The sequence below is a fragment of the Mobula hypostoma genome, chromosome 15 (genome assembly GCF_963921235.1).
Source record: "Mobula hypostoma chromosome 15, sMobHyp1.1, whole genome shotgun sequence".
Taxonomy (NCBI): Eukaryota; Metazoa; Chordata; class Chondrichthyes; order Myliobatiformes; family Myliobatidae; genus Mobula; species Mobula hypostoma.
Genome location: NC_086111.1, coordinates 4305744 through 4329002, shown reverse-complemented (window position 1 = coordinate 4329002; position 23259 = coordinate 4305744). Strand labels below are relative to the sequence as shown.

The 23259-nt window shown below is 42.2% G+C and overlaps 1 protein-coding gene across 2 annotated transcripts in view; it reads right to left on the bottom strand.

Moving 5' to 3' along the window:
• Positions 1-22887, bottom strand: part of LOC134356652 (mitochondrial mRNA pseudouridine synthase RPUSD3-like) — a 53738-nt gene extending 30851 nt beyond the window's left edge. Inside the window, exons 1-3 of one of the 2 annotated variants that reach the window (XM_063067631.1) lie at positions 22402-22887; positions 13283-13414; positions 7040-7200 (exon numbers count right to left, since the gene is read on the bottom strand). In XM_063067631.1, coding sequence (XP_062923701.1) covers positions 7040-7200; positions 13283-13404 — 283 coding nt within the window. In that variant the 5' untranslated portion in view covers positions 13405-13414; positions 22402-22887. The remainder of the gene's footprint in view (positions 1-7039; positions 7201-13282; positions 13415-22401) is intronic. The other variant, XM_063067632.1, reaches the window with a different exon arrangement.
• Between the last annotated feature and the right edge of the window lie 372 nt (positions 22888-23259).

Sequence of the window (23259 nt, the reverse complement as noted above, 5' to 3'; positions counted from 1 at the left end):
ACATATAAACAAACTATCAGTAAGGCAAAGAAATATCTCAGAGATATTCATTGCTTTGAATTAGACTAAATAATTAAAGTTGTCCATTGTTCAGGAATTATATGAATAATATTTAAACAATACATTTTAACATTTAGGAACTAAACAATCCCAGCAAATTCTTCTCATTTACAGGATCAGTAATTATTATCTGTCCCTAACTGCCTTCAAGAGGGTGGAGGTGAACTGTTTCTTGTACAACTGCTGCCCAGTGAGATGAAATAATAGCTTTTGGTTAAGAAATTCCAGGTGTAATGATATAATGGCATTACATTCCCAAGTCAGAATAGTGTGGAACTTGTTCAGAAACAGTCCATCATAGGTAAAACCCCCTCCGCCACTGAGCACATTTACAATGAGCCCTGTTGCAGGAAAGCAGCATCCATTATCAAGGATCCTACCATATTCTCTTCTCACTACTGCCAACGCGAGGGAGGTACAGGAACCTCAAATCCCACACCACCAGGTTTAGGAACAGTTATTACCCCTCAACCATCAGGCTCTTGAATCAAAGGGGATAACCTCACTCAACTTCACTCATTCCAACAGTGAACTAATTCAACTACCTACGGACAATCTATGGACTCACTTCTAAGGACTCTACAACTCATGTTCTTGATATCTATTATTTATCTATTATTATCACTTTTCTTCTCTTTTTGTTTTTTGCACATTGGTTGTTAAACCGTATTTGTGGTGTACGTTTTCATTAATTCTGTTGTGCTTCTTTGTTATTTACTGTGAATGCCCACAAGAAAGTGAATCTTGGGATTATATATGATGACATATATCTATTTTGATAATAAATCTACTTTGAACTTGTAGTGTCGTTGATCCACAGCCCCAGGCTTCTTACATAGTAGGGGTCATTGGCTTCGGAGATGCTGTTCAAAAAGCTTTGGTAAGATGTTGGTTAAGGTATATATTGAAACTACAACATGGTGGATTGGAGGGAATGCTGATTTATTGGTTTAAACGACTGGTTTGTCTTGAGTGATGTCCTGGCTGATCCTGTGCAGACAAGTGTGGAATGTTCTGTCACACTCCTGTACATCATGGAACAGCTTTGTGTATTCAGAATGTGAACCATTCATCTCAATATGTGGTCTCTAACTTGCTTCCGTAGCCGGTGATTATATAATGGTCAGTTAAAGTGGATCAATCCTAGAATGTACCTTCATGCTTCACCTGAATTACTTCTCAGCAGTGGCTTAGCTGCTAGCATCTTTCCTCTGATCGAGAAGTTTGCAGGTTTAAGTTCGACTCTCATAACAATTTAGGCTGTTACTCCACTCAGGGTTTAAGAGAGTGCTGTCAACTTTCAGAAGCCCCATTTGCACCCTCTGGTGGATGTAATGTAGTATCCATGACATTACTTAGAAGAAGAACTGCGGGGAACTATCCCCAAGGCCTGGCCAATATTTATCCCTCCTTTGGTATTATTACCCACAACCTTTACACTGAAATGTAAAAGGAAGATTTCACATTCTCTTAACTCACACAAACCTTTCAATTAACACCAATTATTACAGAGCTACTGTACTAGTAAGAGATTGTTCTGTACAAAGCAAATGTTGCATTTCCTGCATTACAACTTCTACTTCCTTGCAAAACTCCCAAAGAAAGGTGAATTAAATAAATGTGAGACTTACATATTTTTACCCATAGCTTTCATATGTTGGACAGACCATCTAGAACCTACCTTTGGGCACACTATTTGTCCCTCAGAGTAAATTATATAATCTCAACTCAGAATCAGAGCTGTGTAATTTGTTGTTTTGCGGCAGCAGTACATTGCAAAACATAATAAAAAATATAAATTACAATAAGTATAAATTTAAAAAGTAGTGCGAAAAAAGAGAAAAAATAATGAGGTAGTGTTCATGGGTTCACTGTCCATTCAGAAGTCTGATGGCAGAGGGGAAGAAACTGTTCTTAATATGCTTGCAACACACACAAAAAATGCTGGTGAATGCAGCAGGCCAGGCAGCATCTATAGGAAGAGGTACAGTCGACATTTCAGGCCAGGACCCTTTACGCTTTCTGTGCGGGTTAAAGGCGCGTGGCCAAGTCATTAATGGCGTTCGTCTAGCGATCTGAGGCAGCGTGCTGTGTCCTTGAGCAAGGCACTTAACCACACATTGCTCTGCGACGACACCGGTGCCAAGCTGTATGGGTCCTACTGCCCTTCCCTTGGACAACATCGGTGCCGTGGAGAGGGGAGACTCGCAACATGGGCAGCTGCCAGTCTCCCATACAACCTTGCCCAGACCTGCACCCTGGAAACCATCCAAGGTGCAAATCCATGGTCTCATGAGAGTAACGGATGCCTAAATAAAAGGCAGAAACATCCTACTAATAATAAAGAATGGATACCACTGTCAACTCCTACGTACCTAACAGACCTCTAAAAGAAACAAAGTATGCCCTGTAATGTTCTAAAAGCATCCAGACAATTGAATCAATACATTTAAAGTAGGAGGATGAGGGAAGATTTAATAGAGGGATACAAAATTATGAGGGGCGTAGATCAGATAAACTCTATCTATGGCTTTGTTGGCAACAAGGTTACTCCGTGATATGGCAGAGATTAGAGCAAGGCTCAGGAGGGCCACCAGAGAGTTGGCTGAAGAGGCAGAAAACATTAGCTTCTGGCTGTGGCTGAAGAGAAAGGACAGAAATTGGGGTCCAACTAACCCCACTGGAAGCAGGGAGACGTCCCTGCCTCTGCTCTGCCAGCAGGAGAGGTACCAGAGCTCGGGGAGTGGAACATCAATGAGTGGTGGTCCCCTGCTGATGGAGGCAGCAACGCCAAGTGGAAATAATATCTAAAACTAATTGAAAGCAAAAGTTTGTATTCTATGGCGACTCTGCGGATGTGAAATAGACAACTGGATGGTATTTTGCCTCCCAGGTGCCAGGGTCAGGATGTCTCGGATCAGGTCCACAACATTCTAATGGGATGGCCTGAAGTTGTGGTGCATGATGGTATCAACAGCATAGTAGAACATGGGAAGAGTTCCTGAAGACAGAATAGAGGGAGTTAGGTAGAAAGCTGAAAAGCAGGACCTCCAGAGTGATAATCTCTGGTTTGCTGCCTGTGCCATGTGCCAGTGAGAGTAAAAGTAGGATGATCTGGCAGATGAATATGTGGCTGAGAAATTGAGGAATCTGTGGGGATTGGTATTAACATCGCTACCTCACTGACAATTGGTGTAGGAAGCAGGGTTTCAGGTTTCTTGATAACTGGGATCTCTTCTGGTGAACGTATGACTTACACAAGGAGGACGGATTAAACATGAACATGACGGGGACCACTATTCATGCGGGTAGGTTTGCTCGAGCTGTTGGGGAAGGTCTAAACTAATTTGGTAGGGGGATGAGAACTGGAATGATAGGGCTGAGCTGGTATACAGTAGATGCAGTACATAGTGAGATGGTGAGGAAGGACAGGCAGATGATGAGGCAAAATTGCAATCAGTAGGATGAGTTGAAGTGTAACATGGGGCAAAATCGTAAAGGGTGATGAAAACTAGACTAAAGGTGTTATACTTGAATGCATGCAGTATACAGGATAAGGTAACTGATCTTGTAGTGTAATTAGAGAATGGCAGGTACGACAGTGACGGCCCTACTGAGTCATGGCTGAAAGAAGATCATAGTTAACATCCAAGGACACATCTTGTATTGAAAGGACAGGCAGGTAGGGGAAGAGGTGGGGTGGCTCTGTTGATAAAAATGAAATCAAATCCTTAAAAAGAGGTGACATACAGTAAGATTGGAAGATGAAGAATCCTTGTGAATAGAGTTAAGAAACAACAAGGGTAAAAGGACCCTGATGGGAATTATACAGAGGCCCAAACAGGAGCCAGGGTGTGGGATACAAATTACACATAGGAGACGAAAAAGGCACATAAAAAGGGCAATGTTATGATAGTAATGGGGGATTCCAAAATGTAGGTAGATTGGGGAAATCAGGTTGGCGCTGGATCCCAAGAGTGGGAATTTGTAGAACGTCTACAAGATGGCTTTTTTGAACAGCTTGTGGTTGAGTCCACTAGGGGAAAGGAAATTCGGGATTGGTGTTGTATAATGAACCAGATTTTATTTGGGAGCTTAAGGTAAAGGAACCTTTAGGAACAAGTGATCATGCTATGACAGCCTGTCTTCAGTGGTTGGGAAGATGTTGAAATTCATTTTAAAGGATGAGGTTTCGGGGTACTTGGAGGGACATGATAAAATAGGCCAAAGTCAGTATGTTTCCTTAGGGGGGATTCTTGCCTGACTAGTGACTGGCAGGAGGCAAACACTGAGAATAAACGGAGTCTTTTCCGGTTGGCTGCCGGTGACCAGTGGTGCCCTGCAGTGGTCAGTGTTCATGCTGCTTCTTTTCATGTTATACGTCACTGATCTGGATGATGGAATTATTAGCTTTGTGGGCAAGATTGCAGACGATACAAAGATAGGTGGAGGAGTAGGCAGAGTTGAGGAAATAGGGAGTTCGCAGAAGGACTTAGACCTATTGAGAGAACGGGCAAAGAAGTGGCAAATGGAGTATAGTGTAGGGAAGTATAAGGTCATGGGCATCTGCAGAAGGAATAAAGGCATAGATTATTTTCTAAACAGTGAGAAAATTCAAAATTTGGAGGTGCAAAGAGACTTGGGAATCCTTAAGCAGGATTCCCTGAGGTTAACTTGCAGGTTGAGTTGGTGGTAAAAAAAAAGGCAAATGCAATGTTAGCATATCTTTTCAAGAGGACTAGGATATAAGAGCAAGGATATAATGCTGAGGCTTTATAAAGCACTGGTCAGTCTGCGCTTGGAGTATGTGAACAGTTTTGGGCTCCTCATCGAAGAAACGATGTGCTAGCATTGGAAAGGTTCCAGAGGAGGTTCACAAGAATGATTCCGGGGAAGAAAGAGTTAATGAATTAGAAGCTCTGGGCCTGTACATGCTAGAGTTTAGAAGAATGTCGGGGGATCTCATTGAAAACCATTGGATATTTAAAGGTCTGAATACAGTGGATGTGGGGAGGATGTTTCCTATGGTGGGGGGAGTCTTGGACCAGAAGGCACAGCCCTAGAATAGAGTGACATCCATTTAGAAAAGTGATGAGAAGAATTTCTTTAGCCAGAGGGTAGTGAATCTGTGCAATTTATTGCCACGGATTGCTGTGCAGGCCAAGCCATTGGGTATATTTAAAGTAGAGCTTGATAGGTTCTTGATTAGTCAAGGCGTCAAAGGTCATGGGAAGAAGGGAAGAGAATGGGGTTGAGAGGGGTTGATAATAAATCGGCCAAGATGAAATGGCGGAGCAGACTTGATGGGCCAAATGGCTTAATTCTGCACCTACAGCTTATGGTTTAAATGCAAGCAGTCCATTTCTACTAAGGTTGAGTGAGACTAGATCTAGAGGTTATGGGTTAAGGGTGAAAGGTAAAATGTTTAAAGGGAACATGAGGGGCAGCTTCTTCATTCAGTGGCTGGTAAGAGTGCAGAGCGAGCTGCCAGCAGAAGAGGTGGACATGGGTTTGACTTCAACATTTGAGAGAAATTTCGATCGGTACGTGGTTGGGAGGCCTATGGAGGGCTATTGTTCGGCTGCAGGTCCATGGGAAGAGGCAGATTAATGGTTCTGCACAGAATAGATAGGCAGAAGGGCACGTTTCTGTGCTACCGTACACAATGACTCTATTAAGATATTTAAATACATAAAAAGAAATGACATTAGCTAAAAAGAGCCTTTCACTGAATGTATTGATACTTAGTAGCAGTGATTGGTTTTGAAATCAAAACACACAGCTGTGCAATCAAAGCTTGCTCTTTATTACAGCAGTGTGTGGCAGGGAGTCACTTGACACAAGTGATTTGGAAACTGTTTACTGTACCTATAGAGACAATGATTGTTTCCATGTTTATAGATATAGTACTGTGCAAAAGTCTTAGGCACATATACTGTATACGGCTAGGGTGCTAAGGCTTTTGCACAGCACTGTATTTGTCAACGTGGAGCGGGCAGCGAGTTTGTAAAAGGATGTTGGGAAGGGAGAGGGTGGAGTGCCACGGGACAGGTGGCAGAGGAGGAGTGCTGGGACAAGGAGGGGCACAGGTGCAGACACACTCAGTCCTCAGACACCAGGTAAGGTCATTTCATTCCAAACAATTGCTTAACTGATCATTACAGAATGTCTCTCGGTGCTTCCCGCTCTCTCCCCTCTCCCTTCCACTTTTCCAACCATGATTCCTCTCTCCCTGTCCACAATAGAGACACCCCTATCAGAATCAGGTTTATCATCACTCACATATGTCATGAATTTTGTTTTTTACTACAGTACTGTGCAAAAGTTTTTGGCACCCTATCTATATATATGTTCATATTTGCAAGGCATCTTGTCTCAAGTCCCTACAAAGGATTGTGAGAACTGCTGACAGGACCACCTCTTGCACCCACTGGAGATAGTTATCAGGAGCACTGGGTAGGCAGGGCCTTTCGCATCGTCAATGATCCCTCCCATCCATCCAGCAATCTCTCTGACCCCCTACCATCAGACAGGAGGTACTGTAGCATTAGGGCAAGGACTACTAGGACCCCAGGCAGTAAGACTGCCCAACTCCATACCACCACATAGGTTTCATCACGTATGAAGTGCCAGCAGCATTATACCATTTACTTTGTAATTATGCACCTTATTATTTGTGGTAATATACTTTCTGTTATGTGTGTGTTATATGTACTGTGTTGTGCACCTTGGTCCGGATGAATGTTGTCTCCTTTGGCAGTATACATGGGTATGGTTGAATTTCAATAAACTTGAAACTTGTACTTGAAAAATTCAAAATGGGATACTGACCAGTTTGGTACATAAACATGTAGAGAACAAATCTGTGCTTAACACGGGGTATACGTCATTCTAGATGGAATCCCCATCTCAAAACCCTTATGCATTTGCCACTTAAACCTCCTATCTCAGAGCTGATCTGACTGAAGTGAACACTCACTTTCTTGGTATACCACACTGGTTGCTATCAGTTCGACAAGCTCTTGCCTGGTCATCTTTCCCAGCACTGGGATACCAGCATCCTGGAGAATACTGACAGCACTTCCTCTGTCCACAAGCTGCTTCTGCAGGTGTTTCTGTAGCTTGGATTTTTTATCAGACCTGAAACATAGATGGAGAGCTGACAATGAAGAGAAAAAGAAAACTAGCCTCAATACCATTGCTTTCTCTGAATTCTCAGTCCAGAACAACACATAGCATTGCAATGTCAATCACAATACCTTCACTCCTTCCACTCACAATACCATTATAATCATCAAAAATGTCCTAAATATATTATTGTTGGCAGAAGAATGGTGTAATCCACTCTCTTGCAAGCTTCATGGTACTTCCTGATCCATCAGCCCAGAAACCCTGATTTTACATGATGATGTTACCATCAGGAAGGAGGTACAGAAGCCTGAAGGCACCCACTCAGTGATTCAAGTACAGCTTCTTCCCCTCTGCGAATTCCTAAATTGACATTCAATCCATGAACACTACCTCAATACTTTTTTCTGTTTTTGCACTACTTATGTTAATGTAACAATTTAAAATCATATATATACTTACTGTAATTCAGTTTTTTCCCTATATTTATCATGTATTGCATTGTTCTGCTACCACAAAATTAATATATTTCACAACATATGCCAGTGATACTAAACCTAATTCTGACCCTGATCAGAATCAGAATCAGGTTTATTATCACTGGCATGTGATGTGAAATTAGTTAATTTAGCAGCAGTAGTCCAATGCAATACATAATCTATCAGAGAAAAAGAAATAAAATAAAGATAATAATAATAATGTAAATCAAATACAGTATATATATACTGAATAGATTTTTAAAAACATGCAAAAAACAGAAATACTGTATATTAAAAAAAGTGAGGTAGTGTCCAAGGATTCAATGTCCATTTAGGAATGGGACGGCAGAGGGAAAGGAGCTGTTCCTGAATCACTGAGTGTGTGCCTTCAGGCTTCTGTACCTCCTACCTGATGGTAACAGTGAGAAAAGGGCACGTCCTGGGTGCTCGAGGTCCTTAATAATGGACGCTGCCTTTCTGAGACCCAAGATGGAACTGACTAGATTTTCAATCTTCTGCAGCTTCTTTTGGTCCTGTGCAGTAGCCCCTCCATACCAGACAGTGATGCAGCCTGTCAGAATGCTCTCCACGCTGCAACTATAGAAGTTTTTGAGTGTATTTGATGACATACCAAATCTCTTCAAATTCCTAATGAAGTATAGCCGCTGTCTTGCCTTCCTTATAACTACATCGATTTGTTGGGACCAGGTTTGATCCTCAGAGATCTTGACACCCAGGAACTTGAAGCTGCTCACTCTCTCCACTTCTGATCCCTCTATGAGGATTGGTATGTGTTCCTTCGTCTTACCCTTCCTGAAGTCCACAATCAGCTCTTTTGTCTTACTGACGTTGAGTGCCAGGTTGTTGCTGTGGCACCATTCCACTAGTTGGCATATCTCACTCCTGTACGCCCTCTCGTCACCATCTGAGATTCTACCAACAGTGGTTGTATCGTCAGCAAAGTTATAGATGGTATTTGAGCTATGCCTAGCCACACAGTCATGTGTATATAGAGAGTAGAGCAGTGGGCTAAGCACACACCCCTGAGGTGCGCCAGTGTTGATCGTCAGCGAGGAGGAGATGTTATCAGCAATCCGCACAGATTGTGGTCTTCTGGTTAGGAAGTCGAGGATCCTATTGCAGAGGGAGGTACAGAGGCCCAGGTTCTGCAACTTCTCAATCAGGATTGTGGGAATGATGGTATTAAATGCTGAGCTATAGTCGATGAACAGCATCCTGATGTAGGTGTTTGTGTTGTCTGACGTAGGTGTTTGTGTTGTCTATGTGGTCTAAAGCCGTGTGAAGAGCCATAGAGATTGCGTCTGCCGTTGACCTACTGTGGCGATAGACAAATTGTAGTGGGTCCAGGTCCTTGCTGAGGGAGGAGTTCAGTCTAGTCATGACCAACCTCTCAAAGCATTTCATCACTGTAGATGTGAGTGCTACCGGGCGATAGTCATTAAGGCAGCCCACATTATTCTTCTTAGGCACTGGTATAATTGTTGCCTTTCTGAAGCAAGTGGGAACTTTTTCCAGCATCATTAACAATAGTGACTTACAATCATCATATACTGAATGAATAGTGTTCCTATCATTAAACTGAGCTCTGTTTGAGCTCAATTAAAATCACAACTGGCCACACAGCACCACATCTTTATCACTTTGCTGGATGTGCAGCAATGTTTCCAACAGTGGGAGAGTCTGGGACTAGAGCACACAGCCTCAGAATACAAGCTGTCCTTTTAGAACAGAGAAACTTCTTTAGACAGAGGGTGTTGAATTGGTGGAATTCACTGCCACAGATGTTCTGTGGAGGCTAAGTTATTGTACATATCTACAGTTTAAGTTGATAGTTCTTGGTTTGTCAGGGCATCAAAGGTTACAGGGAGAAGGCAGGAGAATCAGAAAATAAATTAGCCATGATCAAATGGCAGAGTAGACTCGATGGGCTGAATGGCCTAATTCTGCTCCCATGTCTTATGGCCTTTTATAATGAGGATTCAGTTACAATTTAAACAGTTGTATATATGAATGTAAAGAGCTCAGTCACAATCTTTTTTTTGCACTTTAAGAATGTCCTACATTTTGACCATCAAATCTAGTAACTTTTTCTATGAAGTCCTGGAAGACAAGAAAGTTTGAGCTGGGGTTTCAAGTAAAACAAATATCTTAATAGGGACCTGCTTATGTAGTCAACTTCAAATGACTGGTCTATTGTTGTTCAATAGTGTAAGAGGCCTGGCAGAAAAAACTCCGTGTACTTTCTTTAAAAAGTACCACCAGCACAGTACACCACAGTAGTATAGCAATCAGCATGATGCTACTACAGCTCGAGACATCAGAATTCAGAGTTCAATCCCGACATCTTCTGTACCTCATCACTGTGGAATCATGGGTTTTCTCCGGGTGCTGTCGGGCGTTGCTGGGCCGTGCGACTCAGAGAGCCAGAAGGACCTATACTGTGCCGCATGTCTAAATAAAATAAAATATCATAATGACTACTTTTGGAGTTAGTGGGCTGGTGAGTGAGGGGGCTTTGGGGAGAAGGTGAGTGGTAGAAACTGACTATTTTTACCTTTTTTAACTGCTTTAATTTTCTAAGTAAACTTAAGGACTTCCGAATATAGCATGTTATGCTCATAGTGAGATAAAGCCCCAAACAGCATAGTTAGTTACCCTCTTTAATCATGAGTATTATGGAATTTAAGAACAATGCATGAAAGGTGAATGCCTGCAGGAAAGCAAATCTCAGAGTTGTATACAGTGACATATATATATCTGATAATAAGTTTACTTTAACTTTGAAATTTTCAGCTTTAAACTTGGCAGTGCTCCAGGTGACCACGTGTGCAGGAAGTGTGTCCAGCTACAGGTCTGGACTGACTATAGTGCACAGGTACAGTTGCAGAGCTGGTTTCCTTGTGGTGCATCCATGATGCTAAGGACATTGTGTAACAGCATGTTTAGTAAGCTGGTCACTCCATAATTAATGCCTGCACAAGTAGAAGAGTTAATGAGTAACTACCAGGAAGAGCAGTTTGCATGGCTGGGTAGTACAACAGGTCATTCCCCTTTCAGACAGATACACTGCGTTGAGTACAGCTGGGAAAGTGGAGGGGTGTTGGCCCTGTACTTGCTAAAGTTTAAAAGAATGAAGGGTGATCTCATTGGAACCTACTGAATACTGAAAGGCCGATACAGAGTGAATGTGGAGAGGATGTGTCTATAGTAGGGGAGTTTCAAACCAGCGGGCACAACATCAGAATACAAGCATGCCCCTGAGTAGAGATGAGAAGGAATTCCTTCTGCCAGTTAGTCCTATATCTGTTGAATTCACTGGTTATATTTAAAAGAAAGGTTAATAGGTTCTCGATTAGAAAGCATGTCAAAGGTTATAGGAAAAAGGCAGGAGAATAGGATTGAGAGGGATAATAAATCAGCCATGATGAGCTGAGTGGCCTAATTCTGCTCCTATGTTGTATGATCTTATGGCCCTTTCAAGTGAGAGTAGCAGCAGCCAACACTGTAATAATGCAAATGGCTCTGCTGTATAGGAGGAGAGGACAAAAAGGTCAAGTGTGCAATAGAGACAGGGAAATCCAATGCAAGAGGAGAAGCTAGATGTTTCTTTAAGCTCAATGGTGTCAAGGAGAGCAAGATTGTCTCTGAGTTACTGCAGGACAATCTAAAACGGGAGGATAAATAGCCAAAGGTCATGGTCCACACTGGTACAAAGGAAGGACCTATTTCAGTGCTGAAATGGGTAGAAACAGGGATGGAGTCCTGTAAACTGAAGCTAGGGAGCCAGGTCACAGATTAAAGAGCAGGGTCTCAAAGGAGTATAATATAGCTCATGAGAACAGCATAGAGGATAGGTCAGATGAATGTGCAGCCACAGGGATGGAATATGAGGGAGGAAGGGTAAGACAGGTCTGAAGATGGCACAGAAACCAGTCCACCACGGGTAAAGCTCCCCCCTCCACTCAGCACAGCTACTTGGAGTGTTGTTGCAGGAAAGCAGCATCCATCATCAGGGACCCCTCCAACCAGGTCATACTCTCTTTTTGCTGCCGCTATCAGGAAGAAGGTACAGGAGCCTCAGGACCTGCACCACCAGGTTCAGGAACAGTTATTACCCCTCAACCATCAGGAAGGTGGTACAGGAGCCTCAGGACTCACACCACCGGGTTCAGGAACAGTTATTACCCCTCAACTATTAGGCTCCTGATTACCTCACTCACCCATCACTGAACTGGACTCACTTTCAAGAGCTCTTCATCTGACGTTCTCAGTATTTATTTATTTGTTTGTTTGTTTCCTCTCTTTTTGTATTTGCATAGATTGTTTTTTTTACACATTGGTTGTCTGTCTGCCCTGTTGGGTATGGTCTTCCACTGATTCTATTGTGCTTCTTGTACTTACTGGGATTGCCTGCAAGAAAATGAACCTCAGGGTTGTAATGGTGACATACTGTATCTGTACTTTGATAATAAATTTACTTTTAACTTTTTAACTCTGAGTTGCTGTTGTGATACTGAGGAAGATAGGTTCAAGCTACAGGAAGAATTTTTATCAGGTGGTAAAAAGGGGAGTGAAATGGCAGGTGATATTTAATCCTGATAAACATGAGGTGATGCACTTTGGGAGGTCTACTAAGGGTATGCAATGAACGACAGAGTCGCAGGGGTTCCCACCCTTTTTTATGCCATGTACCAATATCATTAAGCAAAGGGTCTGTGGGCGCCAGGTTTGGACGTCGGTGAACCCTGCAGGAAGCTGGAGCAACAGGAGAAAATCTACACGGTCACGGGAAGAACATACTAACTCCTCACTGAGGACACTGGCATTGAACTCCCAACTGCAAAGCCTCGAGCTGTAATAGTGCCGCGCTAACCACTACACTGCTGTAGCTACAGGAGACTCTAAAACGTCCTAGAAAGCCCCGAACTTCAGACAATTAGAAATGGCCAACATAATTGGTCACATTATTTCAGTGCCCAAGGCATCTATGGATCTGCGCCTGGAAAGGCCTGGGCAAGGTTGTATGAAAGAGCAGGAGTTGTCCATGCATCAAGTCTCCCCTCTCCACGACACTGATGTTGTCCAAGGGAAGGGCATTAGGACCCATACAGCTTGGCACCGGTGTCGTGGCAGAGCAATGTGTGGTTAAGTGCCTTGCTCAAGGACACAGCACACCGCCTCAGCTGGGGCTCAAACTTTCGACCTTCAGGTTGCTAGTCCAATGCCTTAACCACTTGGCCACATGCCCACTTCAGTGCCCAAATCCCACCAATAAATAGAAAATCAAAGGCTTCTATTGAAAACACAGCAGGTTTTCAGAAACAGATTGATTATCGGTGATATACATCATGAAATTTGTTGTTTTGTGGCAACCATGTCATGTCAGGCAAAAAAAATTACTATGAGTTACAATAAAAAAGTGCAAGGAATAGCAAGGTAGTGCTCATGGGTTAATGTTGTGTTCAGAAATCTAATGGCAGAGGGGAAGAAGCTCTTATCTTCAGGTACAGCTGAAACTCTGCTCATTCCATGTGCCAACATGGCTATGCACTGAAACACGCCTCAGTATACAAAAATACTCAGAAAAAACTCACCTGCACACAGTACCAGGGAGACATGATGCTGAGTTGGCTACAAGTCTTCGAACACTGAAAAAGGACTGTCTCTGCATGGCAGTGGTCAGCGTCATACTTCCTACAGAGATCTGTTTCCACATGCGGTTTATCCTGAATTAAAACAGAAACACCAGTGATGGTCAAAGTTGAGAGGAGACAAATACTCCAAAGTACTGTATTCTGTTGGAATTCACAAAAATCAGTTAAACTTATATCCTTTGTCTCTGCTTAAATAGCTGATAATAACTAACTTAATAGCTTTAGTAAAGAGTCTGTATGGACAAGTGGCCTCCAACTTTATTCTGCCTGTTGCATTATAAAAAAATAAATTATTCATAACAATTACATTCTCTTCTCATACAAGATGTAATTGTGTTTCAAAAACAAAAATGAACTGATGACACCATGAACTCTGAGAGTATTTTTATCACAATTCAACTATAAGATTGCAAGAGGTGCTGATTATGCCCAGTTAAAGGAATCCTTGTTTCTCACTTGTCAATATCTATCAACAGACCAAACTACATTAATCTCATCAGCAATTTCTTGGCAGTGATTCGAATGCAATCTTTTAATTAGAAACATGTTTAACTGTGTCTGTGTTATGCCCTTGATACATAGAATAACAATGGATGCGGAAAACAAGTTTCTCCAGATGATGGAGGTATGTACTACTGTATTTGAATGCAAGTCTAACAAGAAATAGCAGCCGCTCCAATTTTAGTCCTTAAATGTACAGATTTAATACAGGATCCACTGTGATGAAGTTTACAATTCTATTCAAGATAGAAGGATACACAGATACATGTGCTTGTAAGGAAAACTCACACAGCTATAAAACTGAGTATTGAACCAGTGCAGATAAAAACAAGAGTAAATCAAGAGGAGTCCACATAAAAGTTTTCTTGTAAATAACTGGATATGGAACATACAATTTACATTCTGATTTTTCAGGATTAGTCTTTAAGTTTTTATTACAAGAAAAGCTAATTTGTGCTTTAAGGATGGTGGGTGTGGATGCTTTACATGAGAGGGAACAAATGAATAAGGTTATTGGGCATAGTTTGAACTGGGCAAAGTGTACCTCAGAGGTTACTGTTGGATCCAACTTTATCCTTCGACCAGTATCACTAAAATCATCACTGGCTGTACATACTACTTATTTCTACAAAAGGTGAACTAAACTTCAAAATGTATGGCACCAGCTCAAATGTATGGGAGAGCCATTTAAACGTCATTTAAAAAATCCTTTCAATATCATAGATTGCTGGTTGCATTCAACACATGCAAACCTTCTAATATAAACGGGTTGGCAATGTGTAAAGACTGTGAAACAATACAGGAATATACGGTTAGTAAATGCTAATAAATGCAATCAAAATGACTCCCAGTTATAATTAGTGTCCAAAGTATTTTATCTCTAACTTTTATTAGTCTTTGCAATAATGCAGACACCAGAGCAGCAAGTAAGTTGTGATAATATGCAAATAATGTTTAGTAAATTTGACTGACATCCTTGACTGCCCACCTTCCTTCATTATGAAACAGATCTACCTAATGGGTAAACACAAGAGATCTTGCAGATGCTGGAAATCCACAGCAACACACACAGAATGCTGGAGGGTTCAGCAAGTCGGGCAGCACCTGTGAAAATTAATGAACAGTTGATGTTTTGAGACCCTTCATCGGGATTGGAAAGTAAGGGAGAAGATGAAGGTGGGGGAGGGAGAGGTGGTGATGGGTGAAGCCAGGAGAGTGGGGGTGGGGATGAGGTAAGACGTTGGGAGGTGGTATCTGGAAAAGCAAAGGACTGGAGAAGAAGGGACCCGTTAGGATTATGGGAGGTAGGGGTAGGGAAGGAGGAGGGGCACTATGATGACATGATAGGCAGGTGAGGAGAAGGGGCAAGAGGCCAGAATGGGAGAATGAAGAAGGAGGAAGTGGGAGGGGAAAATAATTACCAGAAGTTGGAAAAATCGAAGTTACTGCCATCTGGTTGGAGGCTGGTGTTGCTCCTCCAGCCTGAGAGTGGCCTCATTGAGGCAGAAGAGGAAGCCATGGACTGACATGTCAGAATGGGAAGTAGAATTGAAATGGGTGGCCACAGGGAGATTCCACTTTTTTTTGGTGGACGGGGTGTAGGTGCTCGGCAAAGTGGTCTCCCAATCTACGTCAGGTCTCACCTATATACACGAGGCCACAACGAAAGCACTGGATACAGTAGATGACCCACCCCAACAACACATAATTCTCTATAAATTACACCTTCTCCAACAGGATCCCACCACCAAGTACATCTTCCCTCCCCATCCCCCCCGCCACAACTTTCCACAGGGATCACTCCCTACGCAACTCCCTTGTTCACTTGTCCCTCTCCACTGATCTGCCTCCTGGCACTTACCCTTGCAAGCAGAGCAAGCTCCACACCTGCCCCCTACAGCTCCTCCCTGACTACCATTCAGGGCCCCACACAGACCTTCCAGGTGAGACGACACTTCAACTGCAAATCTGTTGGGGTCATCTATTGTAAGAAGTTCACCTGGTGTGGTCTCCTGTATAGAGCATAAGACATAGGAGCAGAATTAGGCCATCTGGCCCTTCAAGTCTGCTCCGCCATTCAATCATGGCTGATCCTTTTTTCCCTCTCCTACTCAACCCCAGTTCCTGGCCTTCTACCTGTAACCTTTGATGCCATGTCCAATCAAGAACCTGTCAATCTCAGCCTTAACTACACCCAATGACTTGGCCTCCACAGCTGCACGGGGCAACAAATTCCACAAATTCATCACCCTCTGGCTGAAGAAATTTCTCCGCATCTCTGTTTGAAAGGGTGCCACTCTGTCCCGAGGCTGTCCCTCTATCCTGAGGCTGTGCCCTCCTGTCCTAGACTCTCCCCCCATGAGAAACATCCTTTCCACATCTACTCTGTCTAGACCTTTCAACATTTAAAAGATTTCTATGAACAGGTTAATAAGAACGAGACAGAGACAATGGTAGTAGGATTGGACGCTGATAAAGCTTTTGATTCGGTTAGTTGGGCATTCCTATACAGAGTGTTAGGAAGATTCGGCTTTCAAGAAAGGTTTATTAAAGTAATTCAGACTCTGTATGACAGCCCAACAGCCCGAATTAAGATAAATGAGGACCTCTCTGACTCCTTCATTTTAGAGAGAGGCACTAGACAGGGATGCCCAATTTCTCCTCTCCTTTTTGCGCTATATATTGAACCACTTGCCCTACTAATAAGACAGAGCGAAATCGTAAAAGGTATCAAGGTGGCAGGGGTTGAACAGAAAGTGGCGTTATTCGCAGATGATGTTTTGGTCTATCTGAGTGAACCAGAAAAATCATTTATAGGATTGTTTACACTGTTGGATGACTTTGGGAAAATATCAGGTTATAAAATAAATGTAAAGAAAACGCAGGTTATGTCCCTAAATTATACACCATCCAAAAAATTGCAGGATACATACGATCTTAAGTGGGAAGCTAAATCATTAAAATATTTAGGAATAACCCTGCCGAAGGATCTTTCAACACTGTCACAGGTAAATTATGGGCCATTAATCTCAGAGATAAAAGCAGATATGCATAGATGGAATCTTATCCCCTTTTTAAGTTTAAATTCAAGGATAAATACTATAAAAATGAATATTCTTCCTCGGTTATTATATCTTTTCCGTACTTTACCAGTGGAGGTGGATGATAATCAATTCAGGGAATGGGACAAATGGATTTCCCGCTTCATTTGGCAAGGAAGGAAACCTAGAATTCGATATAACACCTTACAGTTAGGGAAGGAAGGAGGAGGTATGGTTCTTCCTTGCCTGAGAAATTATTTTTATGCCTCACAGATAACCCCTCTGTTATATTGGTGTAATAGGGAATATAAGGCTAGATGGAAGGAAATAGAATTTGGATTAGTTGACAGTTTTCCTCTTCAGGCCTCAATAGCTGACAAAGGATTGATGGCCCAGTTGGAAAAATTTAATAATGCTTGGATAAATCTTACATTAAAAGTATGGCAGAAGGTGGTTAATTCATGTGGAATTAATAACATGCTAAAACTCTTTAGATGGTGTGCATATGATACCGAATTCCTTCCCAACAGAGGAGATAAAAGATTTGAGCTATGGATAAAGAAAGGTCTTACAACCTACCTCTCATTTATAGATAAAAGAGTATTACAAAGTTTCCAAATCCTGCAGTACAAACATGGCCTAGAACATAATGACTTTTTTCGGTACCTTCAAATACGAAATTATGTTAACCAGAGTTGTAGATATACAGACCTATCAACAGTAGAATTAGAATTTTTCAAGATTCTGAATTCGGCTTGCAGTTCAATACCTAGTAAATCAGTTTCTCGCCTATATAATGCACTCTCCCATGCTAAAAATGTAAATACACTGTATATTAAAGAGAAGTGGGAGAAAGAAGCGGGGTTGGTACTTTCAGAGGAGGCTTGGGGGAAAATCTGCAGCTTTCAATGGTCCTCGACTAATTCTTTGACTTGGAGAGAACATTGTTGGAAAAACATTATAAGATACTTCAAGACCCCATATCAGGAAAAATATAAAGATACAAATGTGATGTGTTGGAGAAGGTGCGGCTCCAAGGAGGCAAATCATTTTCATATTTTCTGGGATTGCCCTAAATTAAGTCTATTTTGGGAAGGTATTCATAGAACATTAGTTAAGGTACTTAGGTCCCAGATACCTCTGAACTTTGAGACGCTCTATTTGGGGCATGTATTGTTCCTTGAACAGAAGGAAGATATAAAGTTGCTGCAGGCCCTCTTAGCGGCAAGTAAGAAATCAATCACTAGAAAATGGCTAAATCCAATACCACCTACATTAGAAGATTGGTACGAAATTATCTTGGAAATATTTAAAATGGAAAAGTTGACCGACTCCCTGAGAACTCAAAAAGAAACGTTTTATCAAATCTGGAATAAATGGATTGAATATATAACCCCAATGCGAGCAGACTTTAGATGACTCTCCTAATGATTTATATTGCTCTTCTCATCAACACAGTAATATTGCTAACGTAAGCACCCCTAGTCTAAATGTTTGTTGTTTTTTTTTGGAAAATAGAGAATTAACACAAGTAAAGGGAAAGATTTGGGAAAGGGATAAAAAAAAAGAAAAAATTAAGTAAATAAGTACATAGGGATTGGATAATTATGTCTGCGGGCAGGAACAAGCACGAACAAATTGGGATATAAACACCTACAATGGTTGGTATATAGGCTTGTATGCAACATTTTGGACCAGTGGAAATGGTCCAGAAGGGTTGTATGGAAACTATTATTACCATTTTTCTTAACAACTAATTTCATTACTTAGCCTAATAGGTTAGATTTACCACAGTACATAATTATCTATTTAAATGTTTATTTTGCTTTTATATCATCTCAATGTGTACTTAAGAATGTATAAATAATTATAGTTTTATACATATAAAAAAATGGAAAAGGTTATATGTGTGAAAAAAGTACATGATAATTGTGAACTCCTTATCCAAATAAAAATAAAATTAAAAAAAAATAAAAGATTTCTATGAGATCCTCCCTCATCCTTCTGAATTCCAGCGAGTACAGACCCAGAGCCATCAAATGTTTCTCATATAATAACCCTTTCATTCCTGGAATCATCCTTGTTAAGCTCCTCTGGACCCCCTCCAATGTCAGCACATCTTTTCTACAATGAGGAGCCCAAAACTTCACAATACTCAAGGTGTGGCCTCACCAGTGCCTTACAGAGTCTCAGCATCACATCCCTGCTCTTGTATTCTAGACCTCTTGAAATGAATGCTAACATGGCATTTGCCCCCCTCACCACTGACTCAACCTGCAAGTTAAGCTTCAGGATCTTCTGCACAAGGACTCCCAAGTCCCTCTGCATCTCAGATTTTTGGATTTTCTCCTCGTTTAGAGAACAGTCCGCACGTTTATTTCTACTACCAAAGTGCATGACCATGCATTTTCCAACATTGTATTTCATTTGCCACTTTCTTGTCCATTCTCCTAATCTGTCCAAGTCCTTCTGCATCCTACCTGTTTCCTCAACACTACCTGCCCATCCACCTATCTTCATATCATCGGCAAACTTGGCCACAAAGCATCTATTCCATCATCTAAATCATTTATATACAGCATAGAAAAAAGTGGTCCCAACATCGACCCTGCGGAACACCACTAGTCACTGGCAGCCAACCCAATGAGGGTCCTTTTATTCCCACTTGCTGCCTCCTACCAACCAGCCAATGCTCTAAACATGTTAGTAACTTTCCTGTAGTACCATGGGCTCTTAACTTGCTAAGCAGCCTCATGTGTGGCACATGCCAAAGGCCTTCTGAAAGTCCAAATATACATTATCGCCTTATCTATCCTACTCGTAATCTCCTCAAAGAATTCCATCAGGTTCATCAGGCAGGATTTTCCCTGAAGGAAATCATGCTGGCTTTGTACTATCTTGTCCTGTGTCACCAAGTACTCCAGCACCTCATCCTTGACAATTGACTCTAATATCTTCCCTACCACTGAGATCAGGCTAACCGGTCTATAATTTCCTTTCTGCTGCCTTCCTCCTTTCTTAATGAGTGGAGTGACGTTTGCAATTTTCCAGTCCTCTGGCACCATACCAGAGTCCAATGATTTCTGAAAGATCATTTCTAATGCCACTACAATCTCTAAAGCTACATCTTTCAGGACCCTAGGATGCAGTTCATCTGGTCCGGGTGATTTATATACATTTAAGTCTTTCAGCTTTTTGATTACCTTCTCTCATGGCAGTAACTAGACCTACTCCTCTTCCCTCACACACCACAACATCAGGCATACCTTCACGGTGAAAACTGATGCTTCCCTCACACACCACAACATCAGGCATACCTTCACGGTGAAAACTGATGCTTCCCTCACACACCACAACATCAGGCATACCTTCACGGTGAAAACTCATGCTTCCCTCACACACCACAACATCAGGCATACCTTCACGGTGAAAACTCATGCTTCCCTCACACACCACAACATCAGGCATACCTTCACGGTGAAAACTGATGCTTCCCTCACACACCACAACATCAGGCATACCTTCACGGTGAAAACTCATGCTTCCCTCACACACCACAACATCAGGCATACCTTCACGGTGAAAACTCATGCAAAATACTCATCTAGTTCATCAGCCATCTCCTTGTCCCCCATTATTATTTCTCCTGCCTCATTTTCTAGTGGTCCTATATCCACTCTCATTTCTTTTTTATTTTTAACATACTTGAAAAAACTTTTCCTATCCACTTTGATATTATTTGCTAGCTTGTTTTCATATTTCATCTTTTCCCTTCTAATGATATTTTTAGTTGCCCTCTGTAGGTTTTTAAAACCTTCCCAATCCTCTATCTTCCCACTAATTTTTGCTTTGTTGTATGCTCTTTCTTTTGCTTTTACAATGGCTTTGACTTCCCTTGTCAGCCATGGCTGTACTATTTTACCGTTTCAGTATTTCTTCATTTTTGGAATACATATGTCCAGCACCTTCCTCATTTTTCCCAGAAACTCACGCCATTGCTGCTCTGCTGACATCCCTGCCAGCAGCTCCATCCAATTTACTTTGGCCAACTCCTCTCTCATACTACTGTAATTGCCCTTACTCCACTGAAATACTGCTACATCAGAGTTTACTTTCTCCCTATCAAATTTCAAGTTGAACAGAATCATATTGTGATCAGTGGTTCCTTTTACCTTAACCCCCCCTAATCGCCTCCAGTTCATTACATAACACACAATCCAGTATAGCTGATCCCCTAGTAGGCTCAATGACAAACTGCTCTAAAAAGTTATCTCTTAGGCATTCAACAAACACTCTCTTGAGATCCATTACCAACCTGATTTTCCCAATTGACCTGCATGTTAAAATCTCCCATAACTACCATAACATTGCCCTTTTGACTCACTTTTACTATTTCCTGTTGTAACCTGTGGTCCACCTCCCAGCCATTGTTGGGAATCCTGTATATACACTAACTGTCATCAACTTCCTTTTACCCTTGCAGATTCTTAACTCAACGCTAAAGGATTCAACATCATCTGATCCTATGTCACATCTTTCTACTGATTTGATGCCGTTATTTACCAGTAGAGCCATATCACCCCCCCCCCCCGCCTACCTTCCTATCCCTCCGATATAACGCGTAACCTTGGTCATTCAGCTCCCAACTACAACCATCCTTCAGCCATGATTCAGTAATGGACACAACATCATACCTGACAATCTGTAATATTGCAACACGATCACTCACCTGATTTCTAATACTACACGCTTTTAGATACAACACCTTGAGTACCATATTTGCTGTCCTTTCTGATTCTGCATCCCCCATGTTTTGATACTCAGCCTGTTGGCTGCAACCTAGTCCCATCACCTGTCTGCCCTTCCTGACAGTCTGACTGCACGCTATCTTTACTTTTTTACATTTTGGCTATTCCTGTTTCCCTCCCTTACCTTATCTCTTTACCTGCCTATCTCCTCCCTCGGGTGTTCCTCCCCCTTCTTTTCTTCATTGGTCTTCTATCCCACCCAATCAGATCCAGCCCTGGATCTCTTCACCAATCAACTCCCCAGCTCCTTACTTCACCCCCACCCACCCGGTCCCCCTCTCCCAGTTTCATCTATCACCTACTACCCTGTACATCTTCCTCTCCTCCCCCCACCTTCTTACTCTGTCATCTCCCCTCCCTTTCCAGTCCCGAAGAAGTGTTTCGGGCTGAAAGGTCGGCTGTTTACTCTCTTCCATACATGCTGCCTGGCCTGCTGGATGCTCAAAACACTTGGGTTTCCAGACTATTGCTTTTTGTACCGGAGGGGGACTCACAGACTTGAAAGGGTAACGCAGTTTCTCTCTTTACACACGCTGCCTGACCTGCCGAATGTTTCCAGCAATGACTGTTATATTTCAGATTTTCTCGTAAAGTCTAAAGCAAACCATGTTCAAAAAAATAATCAGAACAATTACTTGGACAATATTAAACTGCCGTAAGAAGTGCGTTTACCGAAAAGCTATGAAATATATGGAAAATAGGACATTACTTGCAGCATTAGGAGCCACGCTGCAGGAGGACGGATCATGAGGTTGCTCAAGGGCTGGGCTCAAACATCCGGATGAAAACCGCGGCCCTGACAGCAGCTTCCAACTTTCCGGGATTCGTTGCAACCGGCTGCTGCTTTCGTCGGCTCTCCCCTCGCTTCCTGACTTTCTCCGCGGGATTGGCACACTTCTTACGGCTGCATTCGCCACCCGGGCCCGGCTCTGCACGGTGCAGCGCTTGGTCTCCGATCGGAAACCCGGTTCCGAAGATGAGTTCCTCTGCTCAACAGACCATCTCCTTGTTCTTCACATCGCAGAGCACAATGGGCTTCGTGGCGCCCTGTTTCTGAATTTGCTCAATTACAGAATGACTTTTATTTAAATATTTCCTTGTGTCGGAAATAAAACATACGTGGAAACTGCATGAAGAGATAGCTAATCGATTAGGATCAAATAAAAGGCAAAGGGATACCGTACCTGAATCTATTTAATAATAAACAACAGGAATTCTGCAGATGCTGGAAATTCAAGCAACATACATCAAAGTTGCTGGTGAACGCAGCAGGCCAGGCAGCATCTCTAGGAAGAGGCGCAGTCGACGTTTCAGGCCGAGACCCTTCGTCAGGACTGCGTCCTGACGAAGGGTCTCGGCCTGAAACGTCGACTGCGTCTCTATTTAATAATTTAAGTTTTAAAAATCAATGTGTAAGTCCGTCTATAGTAGCAACATGCAATTCACCTATCAACGAAAAAATCTTATGTTTCTGACAGCTGACTTTTCCCACAACCTGTGGACTCACTTTAAAGGATTCTGCATCTCATGTTCTTGATACTTACGTATTATTATAGAAGTGTATTTT